The sequence below is a fragment of the Lodderomyces beijingensis genome, assembly GCF_963989305.1.
Source record: "Lodderomyces beijingensis strain CBS 14171 genome assembly, chromosome: 5".
Classification (NCBI taxonomy): domain Eukaryota; kingdom Fungi; phylum Ascomycota; class Pichiomycetes; order Serinales; family Debaryomycetaceae; genus Lodderomyces; species Lodderomyces beijingensis.
The window spans coordinates 584,369-606,268 of NC_089974.1; the positions used below are offsets into that span (position 1 = coordinate 584,369).

At 46.2% G+C, this 21,900-nt stretch overlaps 10 protein-coding genes across 10 annotated transcripts; 6 read left to right on the forward strand and 4 right to left on the reverse strand. All coding sequences in view use genetic code 12, as the record gives it.

Moving 5' to 3' along the window:
• Nucleotides 1-237: 237 nt before the first annotated feature.
• Nucleotides 238-2,562, forward strand: LODBEIA_P41470 (uncharacterized protein; the record flags this gene model as incomplete). Its single annotated transcript, XM_066974336.1, has 1 exon — nt 238-2,562. The coding sequence occupies one exon, from the start codon at nt 238-240 to the stop codon at nt 2,560-2,562; it is 2,325 nt and encodes a 774-aa protein (XP_066831085.1).
• Nucleotides 2,563-2,814: 252 nt separating this feature from the next.
• LODBEIA_P41480 (uncharacterized protein) lies at nt 2,815-4,203 on the forward strand (the record flags this gene model as incomplete). Its single annotated transcript, XM_066974337.1, has 1 exon — nt 2,815-4,203. One exon carries the CDS (start codon nt 2,815-2,817, stop codon nt 4,201-4,203), a length of 1,389 nt encoding a protein of 462 aa, XP_066831086.1.
• Nucleotides 4,204-4,303: 100 nt separating this feature from the next.
• LODBEIA_P41490 (uncharacterized protein) lies at nt 4,304-5,836 on the reverse strand (the record flags this gene model as incomplete). The annotated part of the gene is made up of 1 exon (XM_066974338.1): nt 4,304-5,836. One exon carries the CDS (start codon nt 5,834-5,836, stop codon nt 4,304-4,306), a length of 1,533 nt encoding a protein of 510 aa, XP_066831087.1.
• A 696-nt stretch (nt 5,837-6,532) lies between these two features.
• Nucleotides 6,533-7,287, forward strand: LODBEIA_P41500 (uncharacterized protein; the record flags this gene model as incomplete). Its single annotated transcript, XM_066974340.1, has 2 exons — nt 6,533-6,551; nt 6,734-7,287. 2 exons carry the CDS (start codon nt 6,533-6,535, stop codon nt 7,285-7,287), a joined length of 573 nt encoding a protein of 190 aa, XP_066831088.1.
• A 1,651-nt stretch (nt 7,288-8,938) lies between these two features.
• Nucleotides 8,939-10,969, forward strand: LODBEIA_P41510 (uncharacterized protein; the record flags this gene model as incomplete). The annotated part of the gene is made up of 1 exon (XM_066974341.1): nt 8,939-10,969. The coding sequence occupies one exon, from the start codon at nt 8,939-8,941 to the stop codon at nt 10,967-10,969; it is 2,031 nt and encodes a 676-aa protein (XP_066831089.1).
• A 289-nt stretch (nt 10,970-11,258) lies between these two features.
• Nucleotides 11,259-11,912, reverse strand: LODBEIA_P41520 (60S ribosomal protein uL1; the record flags this gene model as incomplete). The annotated part of the gene is made up of 1 exon (XM_066974342.1): nt 11,259-11,912. One exon carries the CDS (start codon nt 11,910-11,912, stop codon nt 11,259-11,261), a length of 654 nt encoding a protein of 217 aa, XP_066831090.1.
• Nucleotides 11,913-12,463: 551 nt separating this feature from the next.
• On the forward strand, nt 12,464-13,474 carry LODBEIA_P41530 (uncharacterized protein; the record flags this gene model as incomplete). The annotated part of the gene is made up of 1 exon (XM_066974343.1): nt 12,464-13,474. One exon carries the CDS (start codon nt 12,464-12,466, stop codon nt 13,472-13,474), a length of 1,011 nt encoding a protein of 336 aa, XP_066831091.1.
• A 119-nt stretch (nt 13,475-13,593) lies between these two features.
• On the reverse strand, nt 13,594-16,392 carry LODBEIA_P41540 (uncharacterized protein; the record flags this gene model as incomplete). Its single annotated transcript, XM_066974344.1, has 1 exon — nt 13,594-16,392. The coding sequence occupies one exon, from the start codon at nt 16,390-16,392 to the stop codon at nt 13,594-13,596; it is 2,799 nt and encodes a 932-aa protein (XP_066831092.1).
• A 291-nt stretch (nt 16,393-16,683) lies between these two features.
• Nucleotides 16,684-18,513, reverse strand: LODBEIA_P41550 (uncharacterized protein; the record flags this gene model as incomplete). The annotated part of the gene is made up of 1 exon (XM_066974345.1): nt 16,684-18,513. The coding sequence occupies one exon, from the start codon at nt 18,511-18,513 to the stop codon at nt 16,684-16,686; it is 1,830 nt and encodes a 609-aa protein (XP_066831093.1).
• Nucleotides 18,514-20,321: 1,808 nt separating this feature from the next.
• LODBEIA_P41560 (uncharacterized protein) lies at nt 20,322-21,704 on the forward strand (the record flags this gene model as incomplete). The annotated part of the gene is made up of 1 exon (XM_066974346.1): nt 20,322-21,704. One exon carries the CDS (start codon nt 20,322-20,324, stop codon nt 21,702-21,704), a length of 1,383 nt encoding a protein of 460 aa, XP_066831094.1.
• Nucleotides 21,705-21,900: the final 196 nt, after the last annotated feature.

A 21,900-nucleotide genomic window follows, 5' to 3' on the forward strand; every position in this document is an offset into this window, starting at 1 on the left:
AAGCTTCAAGAAACGCGTACATTGGACGACAACACCTGATCCACGTATACTTGTATACATATCGATAGTAATCCTCTGGTGGTAACAGCCATTGCTCCCCTTCTTCATTCCAGTTTTGAACAGACTGCGCGACCGTCACGTGATCTCACACGAAATTTTTTTACAACCAAAACCTCCCCATCTTGCAGCCAAATAATCCACCACCGGGGCGTTCACGTTCAACAGCTACACACACACATGGGTTCGGGTCAGATACTACTAGCTGCATGTGGCATAGTCTATCTCTTACATGGAGGAAGATGGTCGATTGTTTTGCTAGTTGCTGTGCTATCGTACGTGTATAAACTCGAACAGAGAAACAAGCACACCCTGCACGGCGAGGTTGAACAACCATCTCCTGCAAAACCCTTGACTAAAGCAGACAAGTCTCCTATATACGCGGTAGATTTCACGTCGACAACATTCACTCCGACTCCAGCCAATGCTGCTGCAACCACGAACTTCCCCAGAAAGGTCAGACTGACAGCCAGGAGATCACCTAAAATCATCAAAGCTCAAAAACCACCAGTTGGCAAGAGCAATCTCAATCCGCCAATCTTGACTAGATCCCAAGTGGACTTGAAATCAACTCAGATTTACATTTTCTATACTACATTGACTGGATCGTCATTGCGGATAGCTAAACAATTAAACGAAAAACTCTCCGCGTTGGATTTGAAGTGGAGTCCCAAGTTGATGAGTCTTGATGACGATGTGGATGATCTAGAAAAATATTTCTTGAAAACTCCCAAAAGCGAGGATCAAGATGAAAAAAGTAAAGAAAATGAAGGCGGTGGTGTTGCCGCTGATACAAAGAGTATTTATTTGTTGGTGCTACCTTCCTACGACACCGACTCGCCCATAGATTATTTCCTTGAGCATTTGATTGATACCTATCAAGATTTCAGAGTCGACAAGTACCCACTTCGATCGTTGCTCGGGTTTGCAGTCTTGGGATTGGGTGACAGTGAAAGCTGGAGTGGTGACAAATTCTGCCAGCAGGCGAAACTAGCTGACAAATGGTTGGGAAAACTCGGAGGTCGAAGATTGTACCCCGTAGGTACTGTTTGCATGAAATACCAAGGAGAGCCAAAAGCGCAAGAATGGATCCAAAATTTCGCCGAATTGTTGAATGATGAAGAACCATTTTACCTTGATGAAAATGACGACACGATGTTTGACGATAGTGATAATGAAAACGAAAACAGCGAGACTAGTGATGATGCTGATACCTTGGTCGATGTCGAAGATATCGGTGCCATAATTCGTAAATCGGCGGCGGCACAGAAGAAACCGGTTGCTCAGATGGAAATTAAGCAGATGGTCGCAAAGGATTCGCCAACGTACAAGACACTCACAAAGCAAGGATACACCATAGTGGGATCTCACTCGGGAGTCAAGATTTGCCGATGGACAAAATCGGCCTTGCGTGGACGTGGCTCGTGCTACAAGTTTGCTTTTTACGGCATCAAGAGTCACTTGTGCATGGAGACTACCCCATCGTTGGCATGTTCAAACAAATGCGTCTTTTGTTGGAGACACGGAACCAACCCAGTTGCCAAATCAAACTGGAGATGGGAATTGGATCCACCTGAAAAAGTCATGGAGGGAGCACTACAGGGACACTACCAAAAGATCAAGCAAATGCGAGGTGTGCCGGGAATACAAATGGACCGCTTCCAAGAAGCATTCAGAGTTAGACATTGTGCATTATCGCTCGTGGGCGAACCAATCTTTTACCCGCACATCAACGAGTTTGTTGGAATGTTGCACAATCAGCATATAAGTTCGTTCCTCGTATGCAATGCGCAGCATCCAGACAATTTGGCGAAATTGACAAAAGTCACCCAGCTCTACGTGAGTATTGATGCGCCAACTAAAACCGATTTGAAAAAAGTCGATCGTCCACTCAATAGCGATTTCTGGGAACGACTCATGTCGTGTCTTGATATTCTTCGCACCGTGCAATCGCACCAACGTACTGTATTCAGACTCACCTTGGTTAAGGGTTTTAACATGGGTGATATTGCTAGTTACGCCGACATGGTTGAACGTGCCATGCCCTCCCAGATTGAAATCAAAGGTGCTACATTCTGTGGGTCTTCCAATGGCAATGGCAACCCGCTAACGATGCAAAACATTCCATTCTACGACGAGTGTAAGGAGTTTGTGGAGAACCTCAGCACCGAGTTGAAAAAGAGGGGGCTTGCATACGATATTGCGGCCGAGCATGCACACTCTTGTTGCATTCTTGTTGCCCATGAGAAGTTTAGAATCAACGGAGAATGGCACACCCATATTGATTATCCTAGATTCTTTGAGTTGTTGGAGTCCGGTCAGGATTTCGTTGATATTGATTATGTGAAACCCACTCCCAATTGGGCAGTTTGGGGTTCAGCTGAAGCTGGGTTCAATCCTGTTGATACGAGATGGGATAGAAAAGCGGAGAAATTAAAGAACAAATTGGCACGAGAAGAAGAAGCAAAAGAAAAGGAAAAAGCAGAAGCCGTTACAGCTATATAGTTTTCTTTTCATGTTATTTATATTTCAAAAGAGAATGGTAGGGGGTAAGTTCAACTACTGGAACGTGTCAGAGACGTGATCGTTTTACGTCTCAACGGCCTTACTCTCACTAAAAAAAAAAACCCAGAAAACGTCAAGAGATAGTTTTTCCGAGCTTGTAACCAATTGCCCCGTGCTTTCAATCTACAACTGTAACTACAACCATCACCACCACCACCACCACTGGTTCACACAGAGACACTTCAACAGCAAATGGTGAGGAAATCCACTAAACCACCAAAACGAATAGCATTCATTCACCCCGACTTGGGAATAGGCGGAGCCGAAAGATTAGTAGTAGACGCAGCCGTGGGGTTGCAAGAGCTAGGCAACGACGTCATAATCTACACGTCGCACTGCGACTTTGCCCACTGCTTCGATGAAGTCAGCAGCGGCCAGTTGAAAGTGGAAGTGATGGGGGATTTCTTACCCACCCACGTCTTCAGGCGATTCCACATCTTGTGTGCTATATTACGGCAATTTTATTTGGTGGTGACGTTGATCACCACGGGCAAGATCCGCGCCGTTGACTATTTCATAGTGGACCAATTGTCCTTTTGCGTGCCGATTCTCGCCATGTTTAGCAACGCGACGAGTCGAACTTTGTTCTATTGCCATTTCCCCGACCAGCTCTTGACGCGTCGCCAGAGCTGGGTGAAGAAAATGTATCGTGTGCCGTTTGATTTCGTCGAGGAGTGGAGCACGGGGTGCGCTGACCGAATCGTGGTCAATTCCAAGTTCACCCGGGGGATATTCCACGAGACGTTCAAGAATCTCCACGTGGAGCCGGGGGTGATTTACCCCTGCGTCAACGCCAGCTTGAGCACGATTGAAATCACGCCTGCTGATGAAGAAGTGTGCAATTTCTTCCGCGACTCGCGTTATTTCCTATCCGTGAACCGGTTTGAGCGGATCAAGGATATCGGGTTGGCGATTCGCGCGTTTGCCAAGCTGAAGAAAATCTTGCCTGGCAAGCCCAGGCTTGTTGTAGCCGGAGGCTACGATCTGCGAGTGGTGGAGAATGTCGAGTACTTGCGGGAGTTGACTCAGCTATGCGATGAGCTCAAGTTGACCAACTTCACCGTGCGTGGGAAGCTTATAATCATGCCTCCGTCAACTGATGTGTTGTTCTTGCCTTCAATCAAAACCTCGCTTAAAAACTCGTTGTTGAAAAACGCCGAGTTGTTACTATATACCCCTGGAAGAGAGCATTTCGGGATCGTGCCCGTTGAAAGCATGCAGTTCAAGACCCCCGTGCTAGCGAGAAACTTTGGCGGTCCCTTGGAGACGGTGGTGCATTACGACGGACAGAATCTAGATGAAGCCACGGGGTTCATCGAGGAAGGTGATTATGACAAGTGGGCCAAGGTACTCATCAAGTACTATAACGAAACGGGCGACCATGTCAAGAGACAATTGGGCGATAACGGGTACAAGCGAGCCATCAAAAAGTTTTCGCGCACAGAAACTAGTTTTGAGTTTATGGAGAATTTGGAGTTGGCTTCGAAACAAGCGAAAACCAAGATTGTCCCTGCGTGGGTTGTGGTTTTGCCCGGTTTCATTGCAGCGTTCATTGCGTTCGTTATATATACATGTACGTAAACAACAAAAAGAACAAAAAAACAAAAAAAAAAAACAGAACCCCAAGGTACCAGGGTAAAATGCATTTCTATTTCATTTTCTTGTTTATTTTGCAAGTTTGTCAGTATCTTCGGTGTGGCTGAGGTTTGAAGATATCCTTGATTGCCTTCCATAGATGCAACCGGGTGTCGATGTCCCTATTGACGTGAACTTCAGGCCCGTTCTTGATGCTCAACGCCTTGAACATCCTCGAGGCACCGGAGGATGAACTGTCAACCAAGTTTGACTTTCGCGTCATCTTGTTCACTTGGAACCATTTTTCAATGCGCTCGGGGAAATCTTCCAAACTTCGCCAGTAGGAATCCCTAATTTCCTTTGCCGCGTCCAACTTCATCTTATGTCCACTTAGGCTGGGACACTGTAAATTATAATGGCGAACTTGATCATTTAACGATTTCACTTTCGCCTCGATGTATTTCAAGTCCAGATCAGCTAAGGTGTTGCTGTCCAGGAACGTGATCCTGGCAACGTTGACCTCGTAGAAGTGCAAGATTTCATCGACAACGTGCGCACGATCCACAACCAGCTTCATCACGCTCAGATTCACGATCCACTTGAACCACATCTCATCGACCGCCACGCGGAACTGGCGCACGTTGCGATCTATGCTCTGCTGAGCCTCGATCCACGGCGGCAACACCTCCTGCTTGTTCAAGATCTGGTTCATAAAGTAGTTCAGGTCGGTGCAGTTGTTCAAGTGCTCCTGCGTCAAAGGTTTGCCTCGCACAGACTCCATCTCCGCGTGATCGAATCTGCCAGTCTGCTGATTTATCGCGGCATTGATCCTGTTGCCAGCGAGACTATTGACAAAGTCAATCGACGTTGACGGGGTGAGGAGCACCGCGGGTCCAAGGAGTTTTTCACGGTACATCTCGCGAAACTTGTCATCTTCTTCGCGCGAGCTCTTGTTGCTCTCCAATTTATAGTTTAAGCTTCCATCACGCGCATTGCTCAATCTCTCCCGCGGGCTCACCTGTCTCTTGCGCAATACGGCGCCCACGGGGCCATGCCGCGGCGGAGCTGAGTCCCCCAACATCCGCAAATTTGCATCGTGGGTTGATTCGGTGCCCGTCCAGGGCTTGGCGTTGTATATGTCGCGTGCGTGTTTATTATGCGCTAGCAAGGGCTCACTCTTGATATACGACTGTGCTTGCGTGTGTGAGTCTTGCGAGCCATAGTCGTATTTGGTGAGGATGGTTTGGATGCCGGGGTCCTGCGAGCGGCGTAGGTCGGTGATGCTCAGCTGCGACGTGATTTTCTCTTCTAGGATCTGTTTCATTCGATCTACCACTGCGGAGTTCACTTCGTTTGTGAGTGATGACGATGTGACATCTTCGTCATCATCGCATGCCCTCGCGTTTTTGGTGGTGGTGGTGCCAGAGGGCTTTGTTGTTTGGTGACGGTTCCAGAGACGGGTCGGAAGCCGTAGAAGACGCGAGGTTTGAGTCGAACGCAGTTTCAACATTGCTAGCTTGAAAAGACTCGGGGGGGATTTAAAGATAGGGAAAGTGGCGATATTCGATTGCGGAATAGAAGCGAGTTTCGATTTTCCCGATTCCGCGCAAGTGTCCTGGTTCTTATCTCCGCGAGGCATGTTGCACTTTGAATCAGGGACACCTTTTACAGAATAAACCGGCAAGCAACTAGAACGTATCAGTTCTTTTTCAACAAATAACGGTTGAAATGCATGAATCACCAGGTTCGGAAAAGGGCAATTCGTATCGAGTTTCACAGTTTGACAACAGCATGATGGTGGTCCAAAAGCTAGTGAACTGAGCAAACAAAAAAAAAAAAACGGTGATTCTCTACAACGGTCCTGCCTTTTCAAAAGATATCAAGTTGAGACGTAAGCATGTAGTTGGAGCTTTGGCCAAGTCAGCTCTTTTGCACTGTCGCTTGTTCAACAGAGTAGCGTTTCTAGACACGTCATGAATTCACTTTTAAAAAAAAAAAACGCTGGGACCGTTTCGTTTTGCCATTGACGGGTATCTCAGTCCAAAGCCCTCTCTTTCAGACAAAACCAGCAAGCCATCTACCTGTCGATATCAAGTAATGAGCTCACGAGAGGAAGCAAGAGCTCGACAAGTGGTGGCTGATTGATTGTTGGATTGATGGCACACGCATGGTAGCGCTCTGTCACGTGCCACAGTGGTTATCGTTGGCGCCTCGGTGTAAATTTTGCTCACCAAAAAAACTCCCAAAATGACCGGCTGTCATTTCACGAGAGGGACACCTACAACCTCATTTTCGAGCAAACGACACTTTTGATTCATCACACCCGTCGTCCAATATGTGGATTTTCGATTGGTGTATGTATATCTTGAAATTGACTGTCAACTGAGGCACGTCCCGCTTTTCCGCTCCTCCCCCCAGCTTTACCGTCACCCACGAGACAAAACGAAACGAAACGAAACTTGGTTGGCTCCTCGCCCGACAACTTCTTCCCCCCCCTTTCCCGGTTTAGATTACTAACATTTGATCAACTGTTCAGTCCAAGACGTATTGGCGTCATTAGGATTATGGAATAAACACGCCAAATTGCTATTCCTCGGCTTGGACAATGCCGGCAAGACCACCTTGTTGCACATGTTGAAGAACGACAGGTTGGCAACTTTACAACCTACTTTGCATCCCACTTCGGAAGAATTGGCTATTGGCTCGGTGAGATTCACGACCTTCGACTTGGGAGGACATCAACAGGCTAGAAGATTATGGAAGGACTACTTCCCTGAAGTCAATGGAATTGTGTTCTTGGTGGATGCTGCTGACCCCGAGAGATTTGCGGAGTCCAAGGCTGAGTTGGAGTCGTTATTCAAGATTGAGGAATTGAGCGCTGTGCCTTTTGTCATCTTGGGCAACAAGATCGACGTGCCCACTGCCGTCGGCGAGATGGAGTTGAAAAACGCATTGGGATTGTACAACACTACGGGTAAGGACACCGGGAAATTGCCCGATGGCACTAGACCTATTGAAGTATTTATGGTTTCTGTTGTTATGAGGTCCGGTTACGGAGAAGCATTTAAATGGTTATCTCAGTACATTTAGATGAAGAGAGGATGAGAAAAAACGCTTTGTTGTGCTGTGGATGTGCTAGGCAACTCTGATGATGAAACTGTATTCTTTAGGTGTCTTTTTTTTTTTTCAATGGTCCCCGTTCTTTACGATATATAACGTACGATACATGCATGTTGTGAGAGATGGAAAAATGAAACAAAGGCTGGTTGATGAGGCAGGTTTCTGTCTTATTGCCAGCGAGTTGAATTTCGAAGTTACAACTCTGGCTCCTACTCAGCAGTGCTCTTGAGTAGCTCAACCCATTTTCTAGAATCCAAAGGCAACAAAGAAGGAGCTTAAATGGAAGCGGGAGGAGAAAAAAACAACAAAACTTCACATGTTTAAAGTAAGAAATGGCAGACCCACTACAATCAGTAATTTTTTGAGAGTTCATACCTGATAGAAACTGTGGGAACTGTTCTCCCAGGGGTCTGTTGGATGAGCTGATCACAAGGCTGTGAGCTAACAACAACAAAGATACCAACATAAAAAAAGAGCGCGCGTATCCACTTCTCCTCGTGGCAAGCTGGCGTTTTGTCACGAGATTTTGTCTTCGCAGATCTCATCCACATGAGATGGCAGAAAGAAGGTCAAACGTGCTGATGTGTGCTGAAATGTTCATGGATGAAGGGGTTCCATGCCAGATTCCGCGGGTGGGCCACTAACTGTACACGTTGCAAGCGACTCAACTATTGGTTGATATCTTTTTTTCAACATTCGCCTCCCTTCCCCCCTCTCTCTCTCGTTAATACACTGCGAATTTGGTGAAACTCTTAGCAGGCACGGGAAGGGAAGGTTGGGGCATACGTTCGAGAAAAAGATGGTCTATCTGCGTGTATCTATTTTTTCCGCACATAGAAGAAGAGAATGGTGGTGAACCGATGAAATTGAGATTATTTCAACGCTTCAGATGCGAGGGGGAAAATAGGTGGGGGTTCTGCTCTCAAACTCATTAGTCGCTAGTTTCTGCTGAAGAAAAACGGGCTTCTAGAATCCAAGAGTTTGTCACTTTGACGTCGTTTAGTTCAGGTGCAGCCAAAGTTGACTTTACGATTTGTCAATGTCCAATTCCTGTTTTCATGCCGCACGATTCCCAGCTGATTCCAGGCAAGTTAACTTGTAATAGAGCTACGGTCATAACACGGAGCTCTCTTGAATTTTGCTTGAAAACTTCTGGCACTCACCTTTATGAATGAAAAGCTGGAGATTAGTGCTGAAAATGGGAAACAGGCCCCGTAAACATTTTTGCTTGCCTCCAGCTCCGACCAACAGTTTTCGTTCTTTTTTTCTTTTTCACAAATCGGTCGACTCACTCACCCACACTGCAACCATTGTTAGAACGTGTTACTCGTACTTCAACATCGCTCTTCGACTATGGGCAACTTCATAAAAGCCAGAGTAGTTGTCCTCGGCCATGAGATGGGAGGTGCACTGCAAAATTGCCATTACGTAATGTGGCAAACTGTCACGTGACCTGCAACCCACTGCTTCGTCTCTCACCTTTTTTTCTTTTCAGCAATTTGGGCTCATCTCCCTTTTAAAGAAGGACCTGGGGACCATCTACGAAATTGCGGTCAAGTTCCATTCACTATACTTGCACCGATCTGCCTTCTTCTTTTTGAAAAGCACAATATATATAGATATGAGTGACGGTAATAACAAAGGGGCGCTTCATCCGGAGCCCAAGAAATGGAAGGCCCCCAAGGGCCCCAAGCCAGTGCATCATAAGAACAAGAACTTGATTGGGCTAGGACGAAGCATTGCCAACCAAAGATCCAAGGAAAACCAAGTGCAGTATTTGCCAGATGGAGAAATGCGGTTCACTACAGACAAGAGAGACCCCAACTGGGTCAAACTAAGGTCGGTGACTCAAGAGAACTCGTTGGATGAGTTTTTGAACACGGCGCAATTGGCCGACACCGATTTCAGTGCTGAGCGAAGTCAGCAGGTCAAGATTATCAAAGTTGGAAACACCAACGTCGTCAACACTAACGGGCTATTGACCACGGACGAGATGTTGGCCATGAGACAAAAGCACATGATGTTTGAAAACAAATTGACCATCCCCAAGCGGCCCCGATGGGATAAGCTGCAGAGCAAATTGGAGGTTGAACGGCAAGAGAATTTGGCCTTTTTGGCTTGGAGGAGGGAATTAGCCAGTTTAACCGAGAACAATGATTTGTTGTTGACGCCCTTTGAAAGAAATTTAGAAGTTTGGAAACAGTTGTGGAGGGTCGTTGAAAGGTGCGATTTGGTGGTGCAGATTGTTGATGCTAGAAATCCGCTATTTTTCAGATCAGTCGATTTGGAAAAGTATGTTGAGGGTTTTAATGACGATGCCGATGCTAATCACCAAAAGCGCAATTTGCTTTTGGTCAACAAGGCTGATTTGCTAACGCGTGATCAGAGAATTGCGTGGGCTGAGTATTTCAAGACAAAGGGAATTAGCTATGTTTTCTTTTCTGCGGCGCAAGCGAATGATTTATTGGAGAAGGAAAGGGAGGAAATGGAAGAGTTGGGGCAAAAGAGAGAAGAGCATGAAGCTGAAAATGGCAATGGCAATGGTGACGAAAATGACGATATTGATGAAAATGACGATATTGATGAAATTGTGGATGATGAGTCGATCAGAATCCTCAAGATTGAGGAGTTGGAACAACTATTCATGGACTCTGCACCAACATTTGAACAAGATCCCGAATTTCCCGACCGTAAACTACAAATCGGGTTAGTCGGCTACCCCAACGTTGGTAAATCGTCCACCATTAACGCATTGATTGGGTCCAAGAAAGTCTCCGTTTCATCGACGCCGGGCAAGACCAAGCACTTTCAAACGCTACATCTCACACCAGATGTCCTCCTTTGCGATTGTCCCGGTCTAGTATTCCCCAATTTCGCATACACCAATGCCGAACTAGTATGCAACGGTGTCTTGCCCATCGACCAGTTGCGAGAACATATCCCTCCAGTGGCCCTCGTGTGTCAACGTGTACCAAAGTTCTTCCTTGAAGCCGTGTATGGTATCCACATACCTATACAAAAAGTTGAAGATGGGGGGAATGGAGAATACCCTACCGCGAGAGAACTTTTGAATGCCTATGCCAGAGCTCGTGGCTACATGACTCAGGGTTTTGGCGCCGCAGATGAGCCTCGTGCAGCTAGATACATCTTGAAGGACTATGTCAACGGCAAACTTCTTTACGTCAACCCACCACCGGTGCTACGTGAAGATGGCCAATGGCAACTTCTCGACTTGCAGCAACTGAGAGAATTCAATCGTGACTTGTACACCTTGAATCACTTACCCGAGTCTCGAAAACATCAAATTATCCAAGCGATGAAAACTAGAAATATCGCCGTTGATGACTTTGATCTACTGAAAGATATCGCCAAGTTGAACTTCTCCATGCACATTGGCAAAGTAGGCGACGACGAAAACAATGCCGATCACAAGCCCCAGCAGGCACGAACATTGTTTTACGGTGGTAAGCAGGCGAAATTGGAAAGCGCCGGTGATGAGCTCGATGAGGAGTTTTTCGCCCTAAACAACGTCGAAGGTAAGATCAATTCGCCATTCCATAAAAAGACCATATCGTTGCCCACCAAGGCCGACAAGAAACATAACAAGAAGAACAAGAAACAAGACAAGAAAGTTCGAGTGGTAGGGTATTAGAGATGAAGGGGACAATTATAAATATAATGCATCTTGGTTTACGACATCTCTCCCCTGTAAAAAACATACCTTTTCCCTCTATGTTCAGAACAAAAAGCCGAGAAGACACTCATGAACGCACACCAGACACCAACTTGGGGTGTCAAACTACTTTCAAAGCAAAAATTGAGCTAAAATGATCATTATACATTACATTTGAACAGACTAAATAAATAGTTCAACGACCAAAACCATCCTAAACCAAAAAAAAAAAAGGAAAAGAAAAAGAAAGCTGAAAAAAAAAGTAAGCTTAGTAGATTCTGAAAGAAGGACCCATGGTGGATTTGATAACCAAAGATCCAACATTTTGCCAGTTCTTCTTCAACAAGGAAACCAAAAAGTTAGCAGCCATCATGATTTGGTTAACAAGGACATCTTCGTCCATGTCAACGTTACCAATAGCAACAGCCAAACACAAGACCTTCTTCAATTGGAACTTGATGGTGGACTTGACATCGGTGACCTTGGAGTACAAATCGTCATTGTGGGAAACTGGAGTTGGGAACTTACCAGCCTTGGACAAAGTAGGACCCAACAATCTTGGGATTTGCTTAATCAAGACTTCAGAAGCAATGAAAGCATTGTACTTCTTAGCCAATTTCTTGATCAACTTCTTGTTCTTGTTCAACTTCTTCAAGTCGTCAACCGACATGGCGTCGACACCAAGGGACTTGGCTCTGTCAACGTCAAAGGCGTCACCAAAGATGCACAAGGTCATGTTTGGTCTTGGCACTTGAGGCAACTTCAAAGTACCCGAGAAACGCTTGTCTCTTTGAGGATCATAGTTTTTCAAACCAACTTGCAATTCAACAGTTTCCAAAAAGTTTCTCTTTTTGGTTTCGTTGGAGTGCTCCAACAACTTCTTGACGTTTTCTCTAACGTGCGAGGAGGTGATTTTCGACATCGTGATGTAGTTTCGTCTCCCAAAAAAAAACCTTTTTGGTAAATGTGATTGATTCGACGAGGATGAGGAGCTAAGCCGAAAGGAAAGGTATGGGACAAGCGATGGGTGAAAAATTGAAAAAAGAGAGAGAGCAGACGGCGGAGGGAACCTTGGTGCGAAAGGCAGGGCAGTGTGCTACCAGTTGACGCGGTCTAGAAACCTAATGACAATCACGTGCACAGTCACGTGCATGCGCTGTGACTGCTGTTTCTGTACTTGGCGTCAACGAGTGTCGCAAATATGTTTTCACGACACCGAGATGTGCGACACCAATTGATCACGTGCTGCAACAGTTGATATCGTGAGCCGCACGCATCCTGACGCGTTTACGGCGTCTCTATCCATCAGAATATTTCACCAAATATCGCATGATACAAATAGTCAATTATCAACACCGGGAACCACTCAGAATGCTACTTCGTCAAAGTCTCACAAGGCCCATCTTTATATTCAAAAACACATGCCGTCTGCGACAACAACCGAAACAAAACACCATTCTCCTATGCCGCTGCATGTCGGCCTCCCCCTCCCCAGAAAATGACACAACCACCACCACCATACCCCTACAAAAGCAAAAAGAACCACCACGATACAAAAGCTTCGACAAATTCCGCAAGTTAACGCGACGAGAAGAAGCAGAAGCCATAGGCCAAGAATACCAATACAAGATCCACCACTTGGACCACACCTACAACCTCGTAAACTCAACCACCACCAAGATCTTGGAAATAGGCTTTGCCCCGGGCCATTTTCTCCAATATATCATCGACCGACTCTGCGACATCCACCGTGTGGATCAAGATAAGTTGCACTTGCGCGGTATCATGGTCTTGGGGTTTGATATCTTGTTCAGCCGGCCACCGGTGGGCGCGAGTTCCATTCAGGGTAATGTGTTCAGCAAGTTTTCGCGGGGGTTGGTGGAGGGGCATTTCCGTGACGCGGCAAGGAAGCGGAAGCGCGCTGTGCCTGCTGACTTGGAAACCAGGGACGATGATGATGAGTTGGTCAAGATGAGTTATTTCGATCGGGAGCGGCAGGAGGCCATGGTGAGAGAATTAGCGGTAGAAATGGGCAAGTTGAAAATTGACGATGCACTGGGAAAGGATGGGGTAGATGGCGCGCTGGCGCTGGAGTCAGAGCTGCTGGATCACGACTGTGATAATCATGACGACTGGAAAGTCGATTTGGTGTTGAGCGATTTAGCAGCCCCGTTACGCCAACAGAGCGGGTTTTATGACCACTCAGTTTCAAACGCCTACACTCGTTACAACACCAAGCGTGGCCTCAATCTGGTCTTGTTGAACCCGACAAAGGCCAGCTTGGATCTTGCGGATGCGTCTGTCGGGTTGATGGATCTGGTGCTTCAGCGTGGGGGCACGTTTGTGTTGAGGTTGACCCGGATTGACACCGAGGACTCCGAGATTGAGATCTTGAGACGGAGATTGCATCACTTGTTTCACCGCGTTGATGAAATCAAGATGAAGAATGAGTTTAATTTCATATGCAAGGACAAAAAAAGTTGAAATCTTTCAAAATCGGCTTATCTAATTTTTTTTTTTTTTTTGTTTTCAATATATATGTAAATATATACATTATTTACTGTAATGTACATAAACTTGCTTGTTCATGTCTGATTCACAAGTTATTGGCCATTTACTTGGACTTCTTCAGCGTCACCGTCAGCATCGTCGGCTTCTTCATCGGCTTCCACGGCATCTACTTCATGTTGCTCGGTTTCAGCTTCCCCTAAATCATCCTCTTGCTTTTCCACGGGCTCCTCAAGGTCTAACAACGGCTGCTCAACCGCACTTGGTTCTTCACCATTTAAACCTAGACTTGCGAAATCATCAATTAATCGGTCAGCAATCTTGGCCTTGTTCTTTTCAGTCCTCAAGATCTGCTTCCACTCCTTCATTGAGTTTGATAATTTCTCCTTATCTACGCCGTAGTTTGTACCAAACACGATCGCTTCGGTGTATCGCCCGCTCTTGATCAAAAGATCAAAGCACTTGTCGATATCAGCAACTAGCCACCATGCTTGCCATGCAATATTGTATTTGCCGTTCAATTCACACTGTTCTGCCAATTTAATCAATTGCGCCTTGTTTTGCAGGGTCGATAGTAATAGCAACAACGAAGAATAGTCCTTGGCCAACCAGAAACTCTCCTGGGCCAATGCAACATTCCACTTCTCTAACGCCAAGTCTCCCAATTTTTTCCATTTAAACACATTGACTGAAGCTAGTGAAGGCTGTTCCTTTTGTTGCGTGGATAACAACTCATATGCTTGTTTCAAATCTCCCGTGTTTAGAGATATCTGGAATTTGGAGTCAAAGTCCTGCGACAAGGAAAACGACAAGTTCAAGTATCCCAATTTTTCAAAAAACCTCGATAACTGGTTCAACTCCGTCTTGGAGAATTCGGCAATCAAATTGGTATATTCTTCGCTCAAGTTTTCAGCCAACACGGTGCTCAAGTCCGGAGATTCTTCGCCAGTCTCTTCATCCAAGACATTGTGAGTGGCAAATTGCTCAAGGTCGCCTCGCATGACCAAAGTTTGCAATTCCAACATGTGGGCATTCAAATACCAGGAAATGACATCAAATGCCTTGTCAATGAGGAATAGTCTCCCTTCTTGAGCTTTGTAGCCGAGGATGTAGAATTTACGATCAAAATGTCCCAAATTAATTACTTCGCCACCGACGAAATAGTTTAATCTGTTTGTTGACGCAGTGGTGTAGACGTAAACATCACCAATAAATTTCCCTGATAATATCGACTCTGAAGTTGGCAAAGTGTACAAGACAGCAAACGACAGCTCGGCGCCCTCTTCAGGGTCCAATTCGTCATTGGCCAAAGCCTGTTCAAACACTTCCAGATTGTAGCTCAAAAAATATGCCTCGTCCCCCTTTTTCAAAATGGCAGTTGCGCTTGATCTGTCTCCCGTGTTTGACGATGACGATGACGATGAAGATGAAGTTGATGTTATAATAGCGACAAGCTCACCGTTATCGGACCAGGTGACATCGACAATGTCATCGTCGATATCGACTCTTCTCACCAACTTTCCGCGATCCCAATCGTAAAACGAAATGCATCCTTCCGATTTGATACCCAATAAAGCACCAGTGAAAATACGGTCGGCTTGATATAACAAGTCAATCGCCAAATGCTCTTGGAAATTCTTGTAAACTTTTACGCTCACGTTTGATTCTCGAATGGCAAATGGACACGCGGCAGAAGTATCGTGGCTGTTCCAAACAAAATCAAGAGCACTGCCATAAGTTTTCGATCTCCATCCCAACGCACTGTAAACAATGTATTCGCCATCTCCACACACGGCGGCGTATCTTCCATTAGGCGAATGCTGCAACGACTGCGGGAAAATCTCAATGGTGCCCAAGTCTCTTTGTTGCAAATTCAAGGACTCGCCATCTTTCAAACCCTGAGTTGCATTGGGCTTGATTATCGACTGGAAAACCTCCGAGTTTTTTGCGTATATTAGCTTATTGTTGGAGTCCATGGAAAACAAGGGTTCCTCATTGCCCAATTTGATAATGACAAACCCAGAGTCAAACCCTGCGGCAATGACATTGGACTTGGGCAAGATGCCAACACACCAAACACGTTCCAAGCTGTAATTGATGGATTTTTCCAATTTAAAAGTGTTGGAGTTCCAAAATCTAATAGTACCGTCTTCGGAACCCGACACGATAACGGGCAATTCCGGGTGGAAGATGGCAAAAGACACATTCAGCAAGTGGCCTTCCAACGTGGCAACACAGGACTTGGTTTGGTAGTCCCATACCTTAATCGTCTTGTCGTCGCTCGAAGTGATCAAATAGGGCTTGTCGGCTTGCGGATAGTAATCGACATAATTGACGCCTTTTGTGTCGTGCGCAACCAAAGTGAAATTGGGCTGCGAGCTGCCCAAGGACCAAATCTTGACTGTACGATCCAAGCACGCAGAAGCAAACGTGTTGGGGTCCTTGGGGTTGAAATTGACACTCATGACATAGTGCTGGTGCCCTTCAAACACCTGTTCCAACTTCCAATTGTGCTCCCAGTTCCACAACTTGATGGTCAAATCATCCGACGAGGTCAAGATGTAAGGCTTCGAAGGGTGGATAGCGATGGAGCGAATGTAATCCGGGTGGGCTTCGAATTGAGTCACTTTTTCCCCCGTGTTGTAGTTGTAAACACGGATTTGGAAATCGTCTGATCCCACCACAATCCAATTCTTGCGCGGGATAAACTTTCCCGTCCTGACTGGAAGCTCGGTGACTTGGATGGACTTGACGAGGGCGTTTGTTGCATACGACCAGATTTCAACTTTACCGTTATATAGCGTCGTCAACACCCAGGGCTCGCTTGGATGGAAATCTATACCTTTGACTCTATCGGAATGGTGGCTGAATGTCTTTGAGATGTCCAACTTCATTGTTTATTCTGTGAGACGGAAAAAACCTCGTGTGACGGGATCTCGGGTTGGCTGTTGTCGTGAGTGGGCGTGTGTCGCAATGAATTGCTTGGTTGGAGGTCTGGGTGGTCTGGTGTTCCTTTGAAATCAACGTCGTCTAGGTACTGGTTGTGGTTTCTCACCACACTCGAGTTCATTTCATTCGGTCGTCTCTCGTACTGCCAAAAAAAATCTGGACACGTTATACACTACTTATGGGGGTGCTACCAGATGTGGCCCCCAACCATGATATCTTCAAGAGCTATACCAACCCTAATACACCTTTACTAGCTTGCCACGTCTATCGTTTCTATAGCTTTTCTCGAGGTCGTCAGCTTGTTCAATGTATGAGACCCACTGCGTGTCAAACTTGGCATTCGAAAACTTTTCTCTGACAATTTCCTGCCCCAATCTTCTCTTTGCCTCCAAGAGACTATCCAGAACCATTTCCCTGTTAGTGACAAACATTTCAGTCAAGAGATGTTCCAAAGTTGGAAATTGTTTTGTTTCTCCGTTGATTTTGAAAGTCAAGTACCCCTCAGGTTCGTTTCGAGTTTGGATTTTTCCATCAAAGTCAGGATCAGCAAAAGATTTGAAAAAATAACCCAAACTCTGGTTGTTGTCACCACCACCACCAAACACGATATCAAGGTAGGGGCCTGCTGAAGCATGCACAACTGGGATACAGCCTCTTGCCACGTATTCAACCACGCCGATTCCAAAATGCTCATTCCACATGGCATTCACTCCGAATTTGCAGCTCGTCAACAACTCCACGACTCGCGCATACGGTATATCGACTTCGAAAGTGACAAACCCGCCGAGGTTCAAAATGTCAACTTGCGACCTTAAAAACTCCAACGTTGCCGTGTCGTCCTTTGTGCGGCACGAGCCGGCAAAGACCAAAGTTGGTATTTCGTCCTTGTGAGCCGCCGTGGGTGAGGTTTTGGTTCCGAGGTTGGGGTAGTTGTTTGCAAGGAACTGTTGAAATTCTTTCAATACCAAAATATGGCGCTTTTCAGGACGGAATTGTGCAAGATACAAGAGCCTATTCTCTTTCTTTTTGGTATTGGTAGTGCCACTGGTCAATTCCTCGGTGCCACATGGCGGGTACAAGATCTCCATCGAGTGGCCCATGCCTTTGTTCATGTACCATATTTTCTGCAAATGGCGATACGTCCAAGTGCCGTTGGCAAGTGTCAAGTCCACCAACGAGCCCAAATAGACGTAAAAATAGTACAATGCTGACCAGTAGATGAGTTTTCCGTAGCTCACCACGTCGCAACCACTGCGAATCAGGGTCAAGTCGCCCAATTTACGGTACTTGAGCTTGTTGAACATGTCCTCCTGCAAAATCGGATAATGGACATAGGCAACAACTGGGACCCGCAAGACTTTGGCTGCCACGATGTAGCTGCCAGGTAGTCCCATGGTATCGACCCATACATCGGGCGAAAGTTCAAACGCAGCTTCGAAACTAAGCAACATTGTACCCACAAGCTGTCCAATCATGGTGAAACGTTTCCAGTATGCGCCATCAACCAATTTGCCAAACTGTCTCAAGTAAATAAACACAACTCGACAAGAGTCCAATTGCCCAACATGGAATCTATCTTGAGCCTTGTTTAGTATATCCAATGGCTCGGCATCCAAGTTTGTAGTATATACGACACATATATTTTTCGCGTCCTGTTGAAGTGTAGCACGCACCGCCTGCCAAAGCACTTTTTCGCCACCTCCACCATTGTTTGCATATGGATGGAAAAACCCATATATGATCCTGCGCTGAGGATCCTCGACATCGCGTCTTCGCGTTTCCTCCATGAATTGCTTTTCGTTGGCTGAATCCTGCGGCGAAATCTTTAGTTTGTTGTTACGGAAATTGGTGTAGAATGACGGCACACTGCTAGCCAACACGAGTCTCCTCCTCATGCTCAGACGCTTCATTCCAACCTTGAGATATATCGGTTTGTCATGCTTCATCACCTTGAGGAACTTGTCTTGCCATCTTTGCGGCGGCACTAGAAGGAAATGAGGGAGGATGCTGTTGAAGAGCTGGTAGGCGAGGTAAACGGCCAAAAGCACTGCTGTTAGCAACAACATCGTGCACGGGTCTTCTAAAGCTTGTGTGGTGGTTCAACAAATTGACAACAAGAGTGTTTGGCAAGCTCAACCAAAGAGGTTCTCTAGTTTTATATAATTGTGGTGTATATCATGGACTGCGCGAGATTAGCGTCCGTGAAAGCGATAACGAATTATTATCCTCTCTCGCTCTTTCTCCCTGTGTGGTGAAGGTGAAAAATTTCGGCCAGCTGCGAGGGCCCATCCTTTGCAAACGATAACAGGATATCGCCCAGTTTACAACTCGAATCAAGACGCCTTTTTTCAGTTGAGATAGAAAGAGAAAAAGAGGTTCTCTTTGCATTCAGGTCTCAGGTTCAGTCCCCACATCCCTGGTCTTCTCTTCTCTCTCTCTCCTAAATCGTAGCCGTATGTGCCACCCTGAGAGCTGCAAGCTCGTCACGTGATCTACCGGTTTGCAAGTTCAAAGTTGCAAAAACAGACAAAACACTCCAGTCTTTGATCCCTTGTTCTTTTTTTGAAAGGAAACAGTCGTTACCAAGGAAGTAGAGCAACGGACGTGTAGTGCTACACGGTAGGGACAGCCGATGAGAGGGTGTATCCACTTTTTTTTAAAAAAAACAAAACTTCGTATGACGGTTGTGGGTAATGCCCAGTCCATCAAAGCAGTCACAACGCCTACCAAAGAGAGCATACTCGACCCTACAGCATTCTTTTTCGCTGCTTCACTTTGCTTTGAATTGTTTTAACAAAGAGTGTTACTGGCGATTTGGCTGCAAAATTTGATGAAAAAAAAAATCTTCAGTCAACCGCGCGAAACGCGGTTCGTGGCTAAGTCGGATGAAGGTTCATACAAATTCCAAACTGTAACCAGACATGTATCCGCACAATACTGCCAAGATCTAGACATTTCAACAAAAAAAGACGCAAATGCAAATCCAACATTTGACGAACGAACGGGGGTTTTTCTCATCCGAATCCAACAGTATCCTCATGCTGCCAAACAAGTATCAAATTAAATATGGCTCCTTCGGCAATGCCGCCGCTAGATTTGCTTATTTGGGCCAAATTACGCGCTACCAAACGTCGCTAACACGTCTCGCTACGCGTCTCTCTTTCTCGCGGGAATTGACGCAGTGGAGTTCCTCTGAAGCAACCTTTACCCTTTCCCCAGCGTCACCTGCCATTTACAAGCCTCGACTTCTCCTTCTTCTATACTTTAAAACCTCACCTATCCCGTTCAACTTCAATTACCTCGTTTTTCCTTTTCTTTACCACACATTCGCTTACTCTGTTTGTTTTCTTCTTCCCACCCACTAGCCCGTCGCGAAACTGTTGGAGCGAAGTTCGACTGCAGTCGCATTGAATTTAAACCAAAAAAAAAATACCACCGGCAATTTTTTTTTTGGTCTTTTGCAAGTAGCAGTAACAACCAGACGACGGCTGAATCCCACTTGGCTACTACTACAGGAGAGGATCCGCTACTCGCTGAATATATCCTCGAGTCAGCCCAGGGACGCACTGCTCATAATTGCCAGCGAGTGGGTGAGTTTTCGTCAGACTATTGGTCACTTTGCAGTATCAGAAACACTACATTTGAAAGGAGACACTTTTAACTGAACATTCCCATCAACCGACACGTCTAAAAAAAAAAAAAAATTTAGACTGCTGTTATATATTGACAATATTTCAGCACCTTCAAACCATCAAACCACCAAACCATCACTAGAACCAAGGACCTACTTTGGTGTATGCACTGTAAGGATATCGACATTGAGTCTCCGTCCTCTTCAACTAAAACTACTACCAAAGCATCACCACGTGGAAACATGTCAACAATCACCACCACTACACCAAGTGCTAGTTCGAGCGGGGGTAAAATCAAGACTCCCTTGAAAAAAGAGGAGCTCGACAAGATCGCGCGGCAACTAAAGCAAAAGCTCTCCAAGGCGAGCATCGCGGCAAAGCAGACATTGTCGCCAACAAACATGAAGAGCAGCTTGCCCCCTTCAAGCGCCTCGGCCTCGGCCTCGGCCTCCTCACCTTTGCAAAATTACCTTCCTAGCAGTGCCACCAAGAGCAAATACAAAGACTCACCTTTACGAGCAAACGACACAACCACGTTATCTTCCTCTCCAAATTTTTACTCCCCGAGCCACAGATCTCCAACACACATGAAAACACCAGCAGCAGTGTTTCTTTCTTCGTCCCCTTTGAAAAACACAACAACGTTTGGCCAAGATGGCGATGAAATAATGGGCGACTCTCCAACAAAGAGAAGAAAAACCGGACTCAATACTAGCACCAGTGCTTCTTCGCCTACAAAGATGGTCTTGGCTGAACTTGCACCGAGTCTGCAGTCGTCCCACCAATTACCTCGCCACACCCCAGCATTGAAACCCTCGTTGGACATGTCCAGATCTCCAATTCGACCCTCGCAAAGTCGGAGGAGAAGCAGCGAAAGCACGAGAGAAGCGCATGATGTCACCAAGACTCCCCGGCCGGCACCTGCCGACACCGAGGGTGCCGATTTGCTAATCTACCTTGCCACATCGCCTAGTCCCGCCAAAGCCTATAAACCGCGCGTCTCGTTTAACGATGTGCCTGCCACATTACAAAATCACCCACAACCCAGCGATCACCCACCGCAATTGCAGCCGCTTTCTGCCCCACAATCACAACCACAACCATTACAACAACAAGGTCAGCTCCTGGCTAGCACGACCTTTGTCCCACCTCCTTTACCACCAGCAACGCCCAAGAGAATAAGCCAGCATCATCCTAGCAACGCACGAACACCTCAAAACCGGTTGACTCCCTTCTTGGGCGGCAACTTGGGGTCGAATTTACCGTCCTCGGGGTTGACTCTAACGCCGCAGGGTTTTAACATGAATGACTATGTCAATATTTTCACCCCGTCACCTGGACAGGCGTTGAAACAGAATTTATTGCGGACTCCCGATTTCAACAGCGTGATCAACGGTGGCAGCGGCGCCGGGGGTCTAAGTGGTCAGACGCCAGGTGCAAAGCGCAGCGATGGTAAATTGTGGAATTTCAACAAGGTGTTGTTTAATAATCATGGCGCTCCTCCTCCTCCTAACGTTGAAAACGTTACCACCACCACTAGTAACGCTGGTGGTGCTGGTGCTACCGCTACTGCTACTGCCACTGCTACTACTACTGGGTCGGCTGGCAGTATGAGAGATATTTAGACGTGGAAGAAAAAACGGAAAAAAAAAAAAGAATATCTAGAAATTTGTATTGTAAAAATTTGTATCCGTGACGGCCTTTTTTTTTTGCAACCGTGGAGTCGGGAAGTGGTTGGTTGCACAGTTTTTTTTTCTTTTTTTTTCACTCTCTGCTCCTCTGAATTGCCGAAGGAGAGGAGATTTCTAGCGGATATTACTA